The sequence below is a fragment of the Colobus angolensis genome, unplaced genomic scaffold (genome assembly GCF_000951035.1).
Source record: "Colobus angolensis palliatus isolate OR3802 unplaced genomic scaffold, Cang.pa_1.0 Scaffold117, whole genome shotgun sequence".
Classification (NCBI taxonomy): Eukaryota; Metazoa; Chordata; class Mammalia; order Primates; family Cercopithecidae; genus Colobus; species Colobus angolensis.
In genome coordinates this window covers 1,881,483-1,898,935 of record NW_012112808.1, presented here as the reverse complement: position 1 = coordinate 1,898,935, position 17,453 = coordinate 1,881,483, and the positions used below count along the sequence as shown (strand labels likewise).

Sequence of the window (17,453 nt, the reverse complement as noted above, 5' to 3'; positions counted from 1 at the left end):
AAATAGTTATTGTAATATAACTGCAGCAGGAGGCTCATTTGCCCAGGCAACCATGCTGTTGGCTCCTTCATGATTTCTTTCAGCTCTCTGTACTCAGCTCCAACTTATGAGCCATCTCAGACGTCCAGATTTTTTTTTTTTTTTTTTTTTTGCTTAATTTTACTTTGGCTATGTAGGCTCTTTTTTTGGTTCCATATGAATTTTAGGCTTTTTTTCCTAGTTCTGTGAAGAATGATGATGGTATTTTGGTGGGAATCTGCAGGCAGTATGGTCATTTTCACAATACGGATTCTACCCATCCATGAGCATGGGATAGATTTCCATTTGTTTGTGTCATCTGTGAGTTCTTTCAGCAGTGTTTCACAGTTTTCTTTGTAGAGATCTTTCACCTTCTTGGTTAAGTATAATTCTAAATATTTTATCTTTTTTTTTTTTTTTGGTAGCTCTTGTGAAAGGGATTGAGTTCTTGATTTGATTCTCAACTTGGTTGTTGTTGGTTTATACCAGTGCTACTGATTTCTGTACATTGACTTGGTATCCTGAGACTTTACTGAATTAGTTTATCAGTTTGAGGAACTTTTTGTGTGAGTTTTAGGTTTTCTAAGTAAATGATCACATTATAGAGAACAGGAACAGTCTAACTTCCTGCTTTTCTCACTTGGATGCCTTTTATTTCTTTCTCTCGTCTGATTGCTCTGGCTAAAATTTCCAGTGCTATGTTGAATATAAGTGGTGAAAATGGGCATCCTTGTCTTGTTCCAGTTCTCAAGGGGAATGCTTTTAACTTTTCCCCATTCAGGATGATGTTGGTTGTTAGTTTGTCATATATGGCTTTTATTACTTTAATGTAAGTCCCTTGTATGCCTATTTTATTGAGGGTTTTTATCATAAAGGATGCTGGATTTTATCAACTGCTTTTTCTGCATCTATTGACATGATCATACTGGAGCCTCTAATTTTATGGTCCTTTCCTATCTTCCTTTACTTTGCTGTTTTCCTTTCCCACCACTCCCCTATTTATAGTATACCATATATATTACATCGACTCCCTTTTTGAGGCTCTTTACACATTACCATAAGATTCTCAGAAGCAAAACATACTTCAACTCTCTGACAACGTAATAAACATAGAAAATGATGTACATAGTATTGGTGTAGGCCATTGGGTTTTTGTTTATTTGTTTTTTTTGGCAAGGAAAATCAAGACTGCAATGAAAGAACATTCTTATAATAAAAACCATTTCTGCAATGAAGTTTGGTTTGACTAAGGCGAAATAAAGAGTTAGGGTATTTGCCAGGCATAACTTTGTACATAATACTTCCTTTAAGCAAATATTTAAGGTTTGTTATTGGGCATTTGTAAGGCAGAAAGAATGGCCATGATGGGCATAATTGTGCAGATGGTCTAGTTTAGCCCCCTCCAGCCCTGTGCTCATCCTGTTCCCACAAAGACAGGCTGTAGGGGAATCTGGAGAGGAAGAAGGCACACCTTAAATTTTTAAATAGTGTGACAAAATTCTTTCTCACTTAATTTGGTTCAGGCCTACATTTCCCATTTTATTTTGCTCAAGATCTTCAAAAGAAATACCAGATTCAGAAAAAAAATAAATCTCCTACATTTGACATCAATCTATGTAGTCCTTCACTGTTATAATTAATTTAAAATATATACATATATATTAGATTTTTACATATTTTATGCTTCAGCTGACAGCTTCCATGTGAGAAGTCTGAGTTCAGAAAGAATGTAATCTATTTTACTTGGATCAGAAAATCCTTAACATTATAAAACAGACTTATTAATGGTCTGAAAAAAACTATAAAAAAAGTTCTTGCAGGTAGGTGGAAGAATATTTGGAGAGCTTTAGGCTAGTGAAAACAAGTGATTAAAAAACATTTGGCTTCCATCTGTAAGTGAAGCATTCACTACTTAAACCAATCCATCACTATGCAGAAAAAAAATCTGCAGTTTATTAAAATTCTTCATATTTAGTAGAAGTCACTCTTTGGGCTTTTTTAAAATTGGAAAACACAGATATATGCATATGTATGCATTTTAATTTTTCTATTATTTTGTGAATAGCAACCATTTAATGATACTGCTAAACTCTATGTACATTATGCTTTCTACCGAGAAGAAATTTGATTTCATTAAAGAAATAGTAGAGGTCAATCCTACTAGAACCAAATCTTTTGTTTAACAAAAAACGTCAAGCCACGATGTATCGAATAATTTCATGTGATACCCAATACAGCAAAATTCAAGAACACAGAAGAATCTGAATAGCCTCATGACATTCTTTAATGGGATTTGACCGGCATTTTTAGTCTCTTTAAATCCCAGCAAAATACATTCATCAGAGAACCCTCTTATTTTTTCACTTAATCTCTGCATTTAGCAGCAAAATAAAGAAATACAAACATCATCAAAAGCTGCATCACTTACCATAAATGCCTGTTGAGATGCAGGGGAATGCCTGTAAATAAACCACAAAAATAACAATAAATATTAAAGAAACAAATCTACTCAACATCATCTATCTCAACATCTATTTTGCTTGATAATGGGATGCCCTCTACTTACATATTCAGAGCTATGAGTTGGAGTAGGGGACACTGGAAATGGGGATATTTGATTAGCTGGTAACTGTTCCCTATCAGCAGTTACATCAGCTCACAAGAACCAACTGCTAAGTTTTCAGGAATCTTGTGAAGCAATTGTTAAACAGCTATTATTAAGAAATTAAATTATATAAACCTACAATGAAATAAATGATATCAAAACACAGATAACCTAATAGTCAGAACTCATCCCTTTCTAATTACTTTGCACATCTGACTATTACTTATGCTCTTGAGATTACGTATGTCTGTCATATGTGTACAGTGAAATACTACACAAGTCTCTCTTCGCAGCTCCATGGTACATGATGTCACATTGGTTGCTTAAAATCTGAAAACATCAATTAACATTCATGACCCATATTGTAAGACAGTGAAAATCACAGACTGGCTATGGATAAACATTTTAGGTAAAATTCAAGAAAAGCATTCTGTGAAAATCAATCAACTATTTAGAATGTATAATAAAGAGTATTACATATATTATTATTATGATACCTAAATTGTGTGCTACGTGTTCTTTATGTCAGTAAAATTTAAAAGAAGCTTATATAAAACATACCCCTTTTTTGACAGCCAGTCTTTAAACATTTACCAGCACACTACTGCTTATGCTGTATTTTGCTTTGCCGTGTTTAAAGAATTTGATTGAAAAAAATGAATTGACAAATGTAAATGTACATTTCACTCTAAATTACGTTTTCTAGCTATAGAAAGTGGTCTGGGTGTGGCAACTTTCTCTGCCAATGGATTTCTGTGTAAATTCAACCAAACTGTTTTACTCTTTCTGGTCTGTATTTTTCAATTGCAAAATGGAGATAATGCCTACTATACAGAAATGTCTTCTGGACTGTTGGTGGGAACGTAAATTAGCACAACCTCTACAGAAAACAGTATGGAGATTTCTCAAAGAACTAAAGATAGAACTACCATTCCATCCAACAATCTCACTGCTCAGTATCTACTCAAAGGAAAAGAAATTATTATTTTTTAAAAAACTTCTATTCTTACATTTATCACGGTACTATTCACAATAGTAACAATATGGAGTCAACCTAAGTGTTCATCAGTGGAGAACTGGATAAAGAAAAAGATGGTAGATGGACTACTATTCAGCCACAAAAAAAGAATGAAATCATGTGTTTTCTAGCAATATAGATGGAACTAGAGACCATTACTTTAAGTGAAACAACTCAGTCACAGAAAGACAAATACCGCATGTTCTCATTTTTAGTGGGAGCTAAGAAATGAATACACACGGACATAGAGAGTGGAATAATGCATTGAAGACTCAGAAAGGTGGAAGGGGGCAAGGGGTGAGAAACTACCTGAAGGGTACAGTGTATGTACACTGTTAGAGTGATGGTTACACTAAAAGCCTAGTTTTCACCATTACACAGTATATTCATGTAACAAAAGTGCACTTGTATCTATAAAACAAAAAGTGAAAAAAAGAAATGTGCTGTTGGAATTAATGACAGAATTTTTTTTTTAAGTTACTGGCACTATGTTAGAATCTAAAAACTGCAGCTGCTATGGACCATAATAACTAACATTACTACTGAGGTCAATAATAATAAAATATCTAAGTCCTTTTTGTTCATATCTTTTGGCTAAATGTATACTGCCTTTTATTTCTATTATCACTATTACACAGCCTGTTTGTTTATTCCCAACTGTATGTCTGTAAAACAATATATGCTTTTTTCTGTTCCTGTGGAAGCCTTTACTATTAATAGTAAATTCTACTGTTTATAAAGGGAAAGTAGAACAGTTTCTGGAACATAGCAACTGCTCTTTTTAAATTAAATTTATGAGTCAATGCTTTGATCTCGAGGGTTCTTGAGGTGCCAATAACATCTGAAGAATGTTCTTGACTGACTGAATCATTCAGTGATACAGATCATGAAGCAACAGGGTAACGCAAAGTCTCTTTACAGGCATTCACCAAGACTACCAATAGGCGTTACTCTGAAAATCAACTGCAAGCTTACGGTATATTTGTTATGATTAGAAAGGACTCAGTTCAGGAATAGTCTACTTAAAAATACAAATTAGAGAGGATTAAGAGTCATTCCTATATTTGTGCCATGCCAGCCATGTTCCATTGTACCTTTTAAGTGGGATAAAAGTGAGTTTATAGCTTGAGCCCCAGGAATTCCATGGGAGCAAACTAAACATGTGAGCATCATATATCTCATGTCTGGAGAGAAAAATAAATGTTTGAAAACTGCTGCATTGAGCCATCAAGGTGTAGGGAAGGTAAGATTTTACCTCTACCTTCTTAGTTTTTCAGTTGTGGCTGATAATTAAATTGACACAAGATAGATTAACAAGAAAAAAAATACAAATTTATTTAATTCAAGTTTTATGTGGTATTGGAGGCTTCATAAGAAAATGATGACTCAAAGATGCAGTTAAACACTTACATACTAAATTGGGCAAAGAGTAGTAGATTATGAAGATGTGACAAGGTAAAGGGGCTTGGGCTAGGGTAGTTAATTGAGTGAAGTAAGAAGAAAGACAAGAGTTAGTTTAACAAGGTGTGTTTGGACAGATTTCCAGTGGCCTCAACTTCCCATCCTTGATGATAAGAATGACACTTTTCTGCTAGTACAGGGAGGATATCTTTCATGTGGAAATTTTTATCTCCTCCTTTTAAAAAGGACTGCAAGAGTGTTCTTTTGCACCTGCCCTTTTTTTAAGTGCCTTTGACTCAAAATAGTCAATGTGCCAGAGGGGCATATTTTGAGTTGTATATTCTGAACTCTTTCAAAGGGAAAGTCAGAAGATAGCAAAATGCTTTCAACAAGATGGCCCACTTTAACTCACATCTTGGTGTCCTTCCAGTTTATAATGTGGGGCAGTTTACTGAACTACTCTGAATGCTGTTTTTTTCTTTAGTAAATGGAAACTCTGAGGCCTGCCTCAAAGGGTTTGTAGGAGGAGTAAGAGAAATAAAGAACATGAGCATTGTGTCTGAGAAGTAGTAATACCTTGATTAGTGATGACTCCTGGCATGGATGCTGTGATGTCCACCAGGTTCTGCTGCTCCAGAGCAGGGCTTCCCAACCTCAGCACTATTGATATTTTCGACCAGATAACTCTTTGTTCTTGGAGGCTATGTGCATTGTGGGAAGGTTAGCAGCACCCCTGGATGCTACCAGCTAGATATCAGTAGCATCTCTCTAGTTGTGCTCATCAGAAATATTTCTAGACATTGTCAAATGCCCCCAGGGAAAAAAAATCATCTCTGGTTGACAATCACTGACCTGGAATCTAGGACCTAGAACCCAGCAGACAGCCTTCAACTATCAACCTTTTCAAGGACTGCCTCAGCTATAAAAAGCCATGTCACCCAGAATCATGTCCCTGCCTAGGACAGTTCACACCAATAACTGATCAATGAAGTGGCACAAGACTTGGCCACCTTGGCTCATCAGTACAACACTGAAGGGTCCTTCCAGCTTCAGAGTTCCTTACTGGGTCAGTAGGGTCCTTCGCTGGGACTACATTCAGCTCACCTTCTCCCTCAGTCCACTCCTGCTTCCTTTCTCTCTTTCCCAGGTATTGATTTAAGGGCACTCCTTAATAAACATCTAGCATCCTAAACTCTGTCTTAGAGTCTGTTTCCTGAGAACTGATCTGGGCTAACTCCCTTTCGCTTCCCTCTTAGATCCAGCTATGTATATCTTTCTTCCATCAGATCTAGCAGAAGAAAAACATACTGCCCAGTTAGTGACAAGTTTCATTTGCCTTATCTCTCAGTTCTATCTTGGAATCAATCATGCAACTTAGTAATTGAGTCTGAATGTATCAACTGCCTTGTCTGTTTTAACAAGGACAAATAGTTTCATCTGGAAATGACATCGTTGCCTTGAATGTGAAAGCAAATGGTAGTGTAATGGAGGATGACTTTGGTAATATTATTGCTTTAATTCAAACAAAAGGGCAATAGTAAAGCAGAGATGGAAATAGAGTATTATAGAAAAAAACTCATTTGATGTAAAATAACTTTGCACAGAATTCATCGAAACTAAACCTACTCCATTAATCATTTTTTATTACTCAAGAGAGACAGACAGACAGAGACAGGGAGAAAGAGATTGAGTAAGAGCAAGTGAACAAGCCAACTGATGACTTTTGCAGCACATAATTTGTGTTCTTTGCCATAGTAAACTTCTGATGGGGCCATCAGAAGTGAGTAGCATGAGATTTCTTTATTTCAAAGCTGCATTTAATATAACCACCTTCCATGTAAATACTCTCCCATGGAGGAATGATAAATTGTACCAAAACCCATGCCAGGTATGCACATAACTCAGCAATCACCTCCAGAATTTGGAGAATGACATTAGCAACCCAATTTGTGAGGCTCCAGATTCTCCTTCCAGCAAATTTCAGGAGCAATATGTCTCCATGCTAATCAGGCCTGAGCACCCAGCCATTAGAAATTCTAAGGAGATTAAAAAAAAAAAAAAAAATCATCTGAGGCTGAGGCAGACAAATCGCTTTAAAGCAGGAGTTAGAGACCAGCCTGGGCAACATGGTGAAACCCTGCCTCTACTAAAAATATAAAAAATTAGCCATGCATGGTGGCACATGCCTGTAGTCCAGGCTATTCAGGAGGCTGAGGTGGCAGAATCACCTGAGCCCAGGATGCTGAGGCTGCAGTGAGCCATGATTGCACCACTACACTCTAGTCTGGGCCACAGGAGTGAGACCCTGTCTTAAAAAAAAATGACTTAGAGTGGAGAATTCTTTCTCATGTGAAATTATAGATTGGGTCACCAAGTGGGAAATACTTTTATAGCCCAACATGTTGGCATCAAGCAGATTTGCAAAAACATTGAAATCCTTAAGGCTGTAGATTCTGTCCCATGCCCTTGAAAGTCTGTCTTCATTTCTTCCCTTTCTGTCTAAGTAATTTAAGGGTAAGGAAGGAAACGCTCCTCAGCCTTCTCTGTCTTGACCCTAGCAGTGTCTCAAAACATACACAATAAACCCTAAGCCATCATCCCTACCACTTGCTTTTCTCTGACCCTTGATTCTCAGTTTAAGCATTCCTGCAAACGGAAATTTCTTTCTTTCTTACTTATCCATCATCATCCCATCCACTCTTACACAGCAGTCTTGCAGTCTGGGTAGAAAGGACATCACCTTCAACTCCATGGGAAGGGGCTGACGGACCTAAATAAGCAGCATACCTTCCTCTCCATAGCCACAAGAATCGAACGACGAAGAGTTGATTGACCACCATTGACCTGTTGGTGTAAATTAACTGTAAAGTGCTCTTAACCTCTAGAATTTTTCAATTGCTTAGCCAACACATTCCTTACTGTTTAGTCAGTTTTAGTTAGATTTCCCATTATTTGCAAGCAAAATCATGCTACCAGATATACCTTCCATTTAAGTGTTTTTAATTATATATCACATTTCACTGACTCAGGCAAGCTGTCAATTGTAAGAAACACCATTATTTTGTGTTACTTTGTGGACCACTAAGAAGAGAAAGCTCCATCAGTTAAAACATAACACATGCTTTCTTACCATTTAGGATTTTCATTGCATACTTATTGAAGTTCCTATTGTTGATTTATGTAGATAATTTTTAAGCACATCTTTCTCCAGAGCATGGATAAAAAGGAGATAAATTGGTTGTTTCCTAAAACTTCCTCACATTCAGGATCCAGTACTTATGAATCACTTTGCAACTCAGAGTCATAGATAGGAGTTTTCCACAGTTTTATCCTCATAGCCTCAAGAATGATGGTGTTGCTCCAGTCCTCTCTGCACTTTTCTTCCAAACCACTAACACCCTCTCTGAAAGTTTTGTGGGTAGCTCTTTATTTTTTCATGCCAGAGCTGCCAACAAAGGGTTTCAGACAACAGCCAGGACACATACCTCCTTCTCAGGCACCCCCTAATTGGCTGGTTAGCTGAAAGTCAAGGGGTTGCAGTTGTCCAGCCAATCCTCCAGAAATGACAACCAAATGTGCACATGTACAGGAAGAGAAACTTCATCACAACTATGTGTGATTGTAAAACACCTCAAGTATAAGAGTTATCCTAGTTTCAAATAAATTAGAATATGAGGACATGTGCATCGTAGAAACAATGAAATTCAGAATATCATTCTTTTCCTTTTCTTTTCTCAGAGACAGGGTCTTGCGCTGTTGCCCAGGCTGGAGTACAGTGGTGCAATCCTAGCATACTGTAGCCTCAAAGTCTTGTGCTCAAGCCATCCTCCCTCCTCAGCCTCCTAAGTAGCTGGGACTACAGGCATTCGCCACCATATCTGGTTAATTTGTTTTTATTTTTTGTAGAGATGAGGTCTCACTATGTTTCCAAGGCTAGAGTCAAACTCCTGGGTTCAACTGATCTTCCTGCCTTGGCCTCCCAAAGTGTCAGGATTCCAGGCATGAGCCACTGTGCTTGGCCCCACTCTTTTCTTTACATGTTGGTTATCAGCATAGTGGGTTGTGCCATCATGCCCTTAACTGGGATGCAGTATACTTCAGCACACTTCAGCATTTTCAAACCATGGTATGCCTAACTCTAGGAGTATGAAAGATATTTTGAGGTGGTAAACAGATAGACATTTAAATGTGATATTTACATTTTTCCCAAGTCTTCATCCCTCCTTCTATACATACCCTTTACCATATAATTTTGCACTTCCTCTACAATAGGCTGAATGTTTGTGTCCCCTACAAGATTCATGTGATGAAGCTCTGGTCCCACTGTGGTGGTGCTTGGAAGTGGGGCCTCTGGGAGGTGATTAGGTCATGAGGGTCGAGGCCTCGTGAGTGGGATTAGTGCCACTGGAGGACATTAGAGGCCAGAGAGCTACCTAGCTCTTCTTTCCACCACGTGAGAATACAAGGATAAGTTGGCTGTCTGCAACTTGAGCCCTGAAAGAGGGCCCTCACCATAACCTGACTATGCTGGCACCCTGATCTTAGATTCCCAGCCTCCAGAACTGTAAGAAATAACTGTTTGTTGTTCAATCACAGTCTATAGTAATTTGTTATGCATCCTGAACCAAGTAAGACACTCCACGAGGGGAGTTGTATGAATGCAATGTTGTGTCAATCCCCTAAATCCATACACTGAAACCTAATTCACAATATGATGGCATTAGGAGGTGGAGCCTTTAGGAGGTAATTAGGGGATGAGTGAATGAGATCAGTGCCCTTAGAAGAAGAGACGTGAGGGCGAGGATCTCTTTCTCCACCATTTGAGGCCACAGAAAGAGGACAGGCAGTCTACACACCAAGAAAAGAGCTACTGGCAGACACCAAACATTCTAGCACCTTGATCTTGGACTTCCCAGCCTCTAGAACTGTGAGAAATATAAGTTGTTTAAGCCACTCAGACTATGGTATTTGTTATAGCAGCCTGAGCTGACTAAGACAGAGGGGATATATTTTTCTTCATCCCACTGATGATAGACTTGAGCATGTGACTTGATTTGGCCAATGGGATAATAATGGACATGACATTTAGGTTTAAATTTTTGCATTCCTGTCTTTGGAGGAGAACAATGAGAAGACTATACCATGAGAACAGGCCTCATGTAGCTACTGGTCCAGGGAGGCTGAGAGACAAGTGGAGTAGATGTAGTAAACCCAGCCTTCGATCAGCTGTGCGCCAGCCAACCCATAGCCATGTAAGCAAGAAATGCTTACTATTGCACATTACTGAGTTTTTGAGTGGCTGGTTATATAGCATTACTGTAGCAATGACAATGATATAAATATGCTAAAACTATAAGTTATTATAATCTATCATAATAAGTGATACTTGTTTTCCACCTATGATAATGATACAAAGTTTCCTTTGAAAATAAAATTGCTTAAAGAGTCAGTTAAAATATTAGGTAAACCAGAAGATGGAATGTAAATGACCAAAGTTTGGAAAATACTGATGCAGGAATTAAAGATTTGACATGGAAAGCACGAGTACATGGAGTTGGAGGCTAGCCTAGATAGCATAGTAAGACCCTCATCTCTGCAAAAACTTTAAAAAATTAACCAGGCTTACTGGTGCATTCCTATAGTCCCAGCTACTTGAAAGGCTGAAGTGGGAAAAGTTTAATAGTTTCAGTTTGAGGCTGAAGTGAGCTGTGATAGTGCCACTGCATTTCAGCCTGGGCAATAGAGTGCCATTCCGTCTCTTCAAAAAACACAAGGGTACGGTGGCTCATGCCTGTAATCCCAGCACTTTGGGAGGCTGAGGCAGGTGGATTGCTTTAACCCAGAAGTTAGAGACCAGCTTGGCCAGCATAGTGAGACCTTGTTTCTACAAAACATAGACAAATTAACCAGGTGTGTTGGCATGCACCTGTAGTCCCAGCTATTCAGGAGGCTGAGGTGACAGGATTACCTCAGCCCAGGGAAGTTAAGGCTGCTGTGAGCCATAAACCTGCCACTGCACTCCAACGTGGGTGACAGAGTCAGACCCTGTCTCAAAACCAAAACAAAACAAAAAGAATATGGGTGGCCAGGTTGCATGTTACAGCATGGAAAAGCATGGGAAAAGTGGGGCCAAGCATGACATGGAAAGCACTCACAGCTGGGAGCTGTGTTTTATCCCCTCTGGGAGCCAATGTTATATCCCCTCAGCACCTCTGTATCCCCATCTGTAAAAGGAGCAGAGCTGGCTACATGGCTTATTTGGCTATTAAATTCTGTGATGCTATGAAACAGCCTCTTATCCTTCTCTATAGCTCAAGATAAAGGTGATAGAGAGACAGGCAATTTTATAGTATCCTGAATGCCTCACAGTGTTTGGACATGTGAGGCAGCAGCATTGCAGCAATAATAGTCATTTCTTGAATTACTGAAATGTGCTGAGCACTGGGCTCAGAGCTCTATGTGCATTATCTGATTCATTCCCATGAACAAGCCTGTGATCAAAACCAGATTGCCCGCTTTCTATAAACATGGAGAGGAGAGAAGCTAAGAAAGAAAACTCGTCCAAGGTCACATAAAGGAATACTACAGGATTTCTTTATCTCGTAGAAAGAGTAATTGATTCTATTTTTTAATTATACAAATAATACATGAATACAAGGCTCAAAACAAGACATTCTCTTACAGCCACATGCTTCCTCTCCTCTAATGCACTGAGAACACCCTCCTTGAGGCCTTCACTGCCAAAAGTAGAGTGAGAATCCTTCTTCTGCATTCATTTACATTTTTAAAGACTAAATAGTGTCATGTCCTCTTCCTCATCTCAACCCTGTAATCACCTCCCATCGTACTTTAATAAAATGCAAAGTCACAACCATGACCTCCAATCCTTGCTTCCTTAGCCCCTCCCTTCCACCTTTCCCCTGCTCTTGAGTTCCAGCCACACTGGTCTCCTTTTGTTCTTCAAATGCACCAAGCATGATTCTGCTCTGGGGCCGCTGGCCTTGCTGTCACCTCTGTCTTGCACACTCCATTTCCCAAATACTCCCTGGTTTTCTCCCTTGTTCCTTTTAGATCTTTGATCAAATGTCACCTCCTCAAAGAGGTCTTCCTAGCCTCCAGCTAAATTACTCTCTATTGCTTAGCCTGCTTTGTATCTCTTTACAACTGCCATCACCACCTGACACACAGTTGTTTGCTTGTTCACTGTCTCCCCAACTTCAATTCCTTCCTTCCTGAGATGCAAACTCCCAGGAAGACCTTTGCTTTGTTTGTTGCTGTATCACCAGCACCTAGAATGGTGTCTGGAACTCAATAAATATCTGTTGAGTGGATAAATGAGTAAATGATTAAGCTATAAGATCTATACAAGCATAGCCATATTTTTCTTCTACACAAATTGGAGCTTACGTTGGTTTTTATGTTCTGGAACTCGCCTTTTTTCATGTAGTAGGTTTTAGGAGATCATTCAATGTCAGTGTATATCGATCTATCTCCTATGTTTCTAATAGCACATTCTAGTCTATGGCATGATTATACTATGTTTATTTAACTCCTGCCACATTGATGAATATGTAGGCTGTGTGTAAATTTTGCTGTAACATGCAACCTGGCAACCCACATTCTTTTTGTTTTGTTTTGGTTTTGAGACAGGGTCTGACTCTGTCACCCACGGCAGGATTATGGCTCACTGCAGCCTCAGTCTCCCTGGGCTCAGGTGATCCTCTCACCTCAGTCTCTGGAATAGCTGGGACTACAGGTGCATGCCAACATACCTGGTTAATTTGTGTATGTTTTGTAGAAACAAGGTCTCACTATGCTGGCCAGGCTGTTCTCTAACTTCTGGGTTAAAGCAATCCACCGGCCAACAGAAGGCATGAGCCACCGCACCCTTCTGTTTTTTAAGAGATGGGATGGCACTCTATTGCCCAGGCTGAAATGCAGTGGCATTATCACAGCTCACTTCAGCCTCAAACTGAAACTATTAAACTTTTCCCACTTCAGCCTTTCAAGTAGCTGGGACTATAGGGATGCACCACTAAGCCTGGTTAATTTTTTAAAGTTTTTGCAGAGATGAGGGTCTCACTATGCTATCTAGGCTAGCTTCCAACTCCTAGCCTCAAGTAATCCTCCTGCCTTGGCCTGCCAAAGTGCTGGGATTCCAGGCATGAACCACCATATCTAGCCTTATAACCAACATTCTAGATGTTTCTACCTAATGTATTCTGGTAGGATACATTCCCAGAAATAACATTAACCCACTTAGCCATTAGGTTAAAGAAAAAGCACATTTAAAATTTTAAAAATACTACCAAATTGCTCCTCTTAAAGTTTTCTTTCAGTATAAAATCTTTTTAATAGTGGAGAATAGTCAATAATTCAACGTGGTAAAAGGATGCCATCTCCTTCAAAAACTGCATTCAAAAGTGCAAACACTATTACAGTGCCCATCTCACCCACAAGGCTAACTGACCCAAAGGCCAAGGTTATTTGTAGGAGACTGTGAATGAGATCACATAGAAACGGCCAGTGAAGTGTTTGGAGTGCAGTGTGTGAGCTCACCGAGGCACTATAATTATAAATAATAACTTGGTTTCTTTTTGTTTTCTTCATTATACCTTTGAAAGAGCTGTCGTAAAGTCATTTATTGCCAGCTGCTTTCATGTTTATAACCATTCGACTCCATGCAGTATAAAACAAACTATTACATGGCCATGAATAGTAGCAGCCCTCTTTCAAACTTTTTATTTTCCGAGAAGACAGCTGGATTAGTTTCACCACGAATTTATTAGGATGCAAAATGTTGGAACTAGCAAATGGAAGAACTTGATTTTTGCCTGAGCTTGCTTGTGTGACTTGTAGGAATGTTTTACTGTAAATTATACATATGTGAAAAGGAGAACAGGTCTCCATAAACCTGCTGAACCCAAGAGAATGTGCATTCTGTTCTAAAATGTTTACATCTATAAACTCCCTTTATATAGAAGCAAAGGGAAGAAACAAAGATTAAAAACAAAATAAAACAAAATCCCTGCTCATATTAACAGCAAATCAGTTATGCAATATGAAAGCTTCTACCGGAACAAAATGTTCCCCAAATGGTGACCCTTCAATGACCTTAATCACCTCTAATTTTGTAAGTATCGCCTCTCCATCTTCCTTGTAATTAAGGAACACATATCAGGCACATTCTGCATACCTGGCACTAAGAGGCGGGAAGTGCAGGGGGATGCCCTTAGGTGACTTTGCTGGTGCAGAGCCCGAGGAAAATTGACATAAGAGGCAATCTTCTCAAATCCCCTGAGAAGTAAATTACCCACTCAAGACTGAAAAGCCCACACATCATGGCTATTGCCAGGCCTAACTGACCCTGATATGGGGGCCTCTTGGGCTGAAGAAGGGGTTTAAATGACAAGGAGAAGCCTCTTGCACACAGGAATTGGGGACAAGAGCACAGGGCTGATTGCAGGAGCTCTGGAGGACAGATGCACCTGGGAGCATTCCTCAGCATAGCTCTAAGGGACACAGTTGGTGCCTCACCTTCTCCAAGTCCATGCACCCCTGTCCATGATCTGCCCCCTCACAGTGACTGCCAGAGGACTGCCCCCTGGAAACTAGAGCTGACTTATACAGTGCACACAGAACTTGGGAATCAAATGCTCCCCAGGGGCAGCCCTTTACCAATGACTGATGGATGAGGAATGGGAGGGTGCAAATTCCTTGCCCCTGCCCTGGTGGGGACAATGTTGAAGGGTGACCTTCACCATCTGGAGAGCAACCCCATGGCCTTGGGCAATCACCTGGGATTTGCCCCAATACTCACTCTTCCTTTCACTCTCGCTTCTTCACATCTCACCTGTTGTGTTTCCTGGGACCACTTCATCATAAATCTCTTTCCCCCAAATCCTTATCTCAGAGTCTGCTTCTGAGGAAATCAACCGAAGACATTTGATATTGTTATTTCCCTCGGTGTGGCTGGCAGTAGAGCTTTTAAAGTGAAATAAACCTACAGGGTTATTTTGGCAGAACCTCAGAGGAAACAGAGCACTTCGTCGTAACCAGATAGTTTTGGTAAGAAGGAGAAGGAAAAGCAGGTAAATCTTCATAAAGCCACAAGCAGGAAGAAAGGCTCCCCTGACACCTGGCTTAAAACCCAGGAGGGGCTGCCAAGGCCAAACACCTGGGAAAAGATTCAGCGAGCGGCCCCTTAAGAAGGCAGCGTTCCTTGGGACTCTGTCTCTCATGTGTCCAGTGCCTCTGAAGGGTTTTTAAACAAATCCAAGTGGAGGTTATTATGGATTCTTGATTTTGAGTCAATCCCTGGTTTTCTTAGTAAGTTGTACCTTCCAATATCTCTTAATTAGAAAGTTGAAGGTCTGACTTTCAGGAGAAGCATTTAAGAAAACGCATTCACAACAACCAACCAATCACAAAGCAACAAACACAGACGGTCTCAGAGACAACCTCCCAGTTGATATTGCTGTTGCTAGTTCCCAACCCTTAACAGGCTCGGGTGGTGAGGGGCCAAAGAACCTAGGGGCCAGGTGCTATGGATAGAGCAATCAGCCATTTCTCACCTAACTTGGCCTCAAATCCTCCTCCAGGACTCACTGACAGGCTGCTAATAAACTGAACAGTTGTTAGAGGGGAGACAGAATACACATTCAACAATATTTACTGGAAGATCATAGAAATGGACAGAATACCCAGGAGCTCTAGCAATCAGGCTCTTCCCCTCTTAAAGCTTAACAAGTAGGAAGGAAGATATCACCTTGTAAATTCTACAGCTTCCAAAATGATTTCACACGGGCTTCACTGTCTCTCATAATAACCAAGTAAGACTGACAGAAGGCATTATTATTATTCTTATCCCCAGACTGGGTGAGTAACCTCCCCAGAGTCATACAGTGGTTAAGAAGAAAAGCTCAGACAGAAGCCCCGATCCTGTGACTCAGAATTCTAAGCACTTTTCACTGCAGAACAGAGTCAGTGAGGTCAAGGGAAGAAGGGAAAGAGAATCCATCTTGAGCATCCTCGGTCCTTGAGAAAGAACTGGTTAGAGATGAGAATTCTTTTTCAGCACCCACACTGTGAAACCCTTCCACGAGCCACCTACCAGATCTTAACGGCCTTAAACATGTCCTCGAACTGAAGGTTTAGTGTGACTTTCTCCCAAAAAAGAGAAGAAAACTATCCTCCGTTATAGTGTTTCGCAAACTTTAGCTGCATCAGAATCACCTGGAGGGCCCAGCGACCAGTCTCCCATCTGGTAGGTCTGCGGTGGAGCCCAAGAATTTGCATTTTAACAATCTCCCAGTTGATATTGCTGTTGCTGGCTCCCAGGACCACACTTTTCTTTTCTTTTTTTCTTTTTCTTTTTTTCAGACAGGGTTTCACTCTGTCACCTGGGCTGGAGGACAAGGGTGCGATCATGCACCACTGCAACTTTCACTGCTGGGGCTCAGGTGATTCTCCCATCTCAGCCTCTCCAGTAGTTGGGAATTACAGGCACAAGCCAGCTCACCCATCTAATATTTATTATTATTATTCATAGGGATGAGGTCTTGCTGTGTCGTCCACGTTGGTCTCAAATTCCTGATCTCAAGCCATCCTACTGCCTCGGCCTTCCAAAGTGCTAGGATTACAGGCGTGAGCTCCCCATATCTGGCCCAGGACCATGTTTTGTGAACCATTACTCTATCAATTTCTAATCAAAGCTTTTTTCCCCTTTTTTTTTTTTGTCCAGCTGCACCAGATAATTGTAGCCCAGACTGCATCCCTCTCATATCCAGCACAGTCTCTCTTCCCTGGGATGAGCTAAGGTTCTTTTCTGTGTTTACTAATCTGTCACAGAACCACATAATTGGAGAAGGAGCAGATTGCTAGTTTACCAACACATATGCAGATTTTATGCCTGCAGATTTTTGACACCTCCGTTTTATCCCTTAAAATGTCAGCATGTTCTCTCTACAAATTGGGCAATTCCATTTCATCCCCTCCATGATTTCATGGTGTGAACTTGAAAACATTACATAAATGAAGAGATGGGTTCCCACATGAATATGGCCACTTTTTTTTTTTTGAGACAGAGTCTCGCTCTGTTGTCCAGGCTGGAGTGCAGTGGCGCGGATCTCAGCTCACCACAACCTCCGCCTCCTGGGTTGCACCACATTCTCCTGCCTCAGTATCATGAGTAGCTGGGACTACAGGTGCCCATCACCGTGTCTGGCTAATTTTTTTTTGTATTTTTAGTAGAGATGGGGTTTCACCGTGTTAGCCAGGATGGTCTTGACCTCCTGACCTCGTGATCTGTCCGCCTGGGCCTCCCAAAGTGCTGGGATTACAGGCGTGAGCCACCTGGCCCAGCCAATACAGCCCCTTTTTAAACTAATTACATGTGCAAACACCTGACTC

The 17,453-nt window shown here is 40.3% G+C and overlaps 1 protein-coding gene across 4 annotated transcripts in view; it reads right to left on the bottom strand.

Annotated features, from left to right (window-relative positions):
* MACROD2 (MACRO domain containing 2) overlaps positions 1-17,453 on the bottom strand; it is a 2,135,582-nt gene that overhangs the window by 654,617 nt on the left and 1,463,512 nt on the right. For all 4 annotated transcript variants that reach the window (XM_011962618.1, XM_011962604.1, XM_011962612.1 and 1 more), the window contains one exon: positions 2,447-2,477. In XM_011962618.1, coding sequence (XP_011818008.1) covers positions 2,447-2,477 — 31 coding nt within the window. The remainder of the gene's footprint in view (positions 1-2,446; positions 2,478-17,453) is intronic.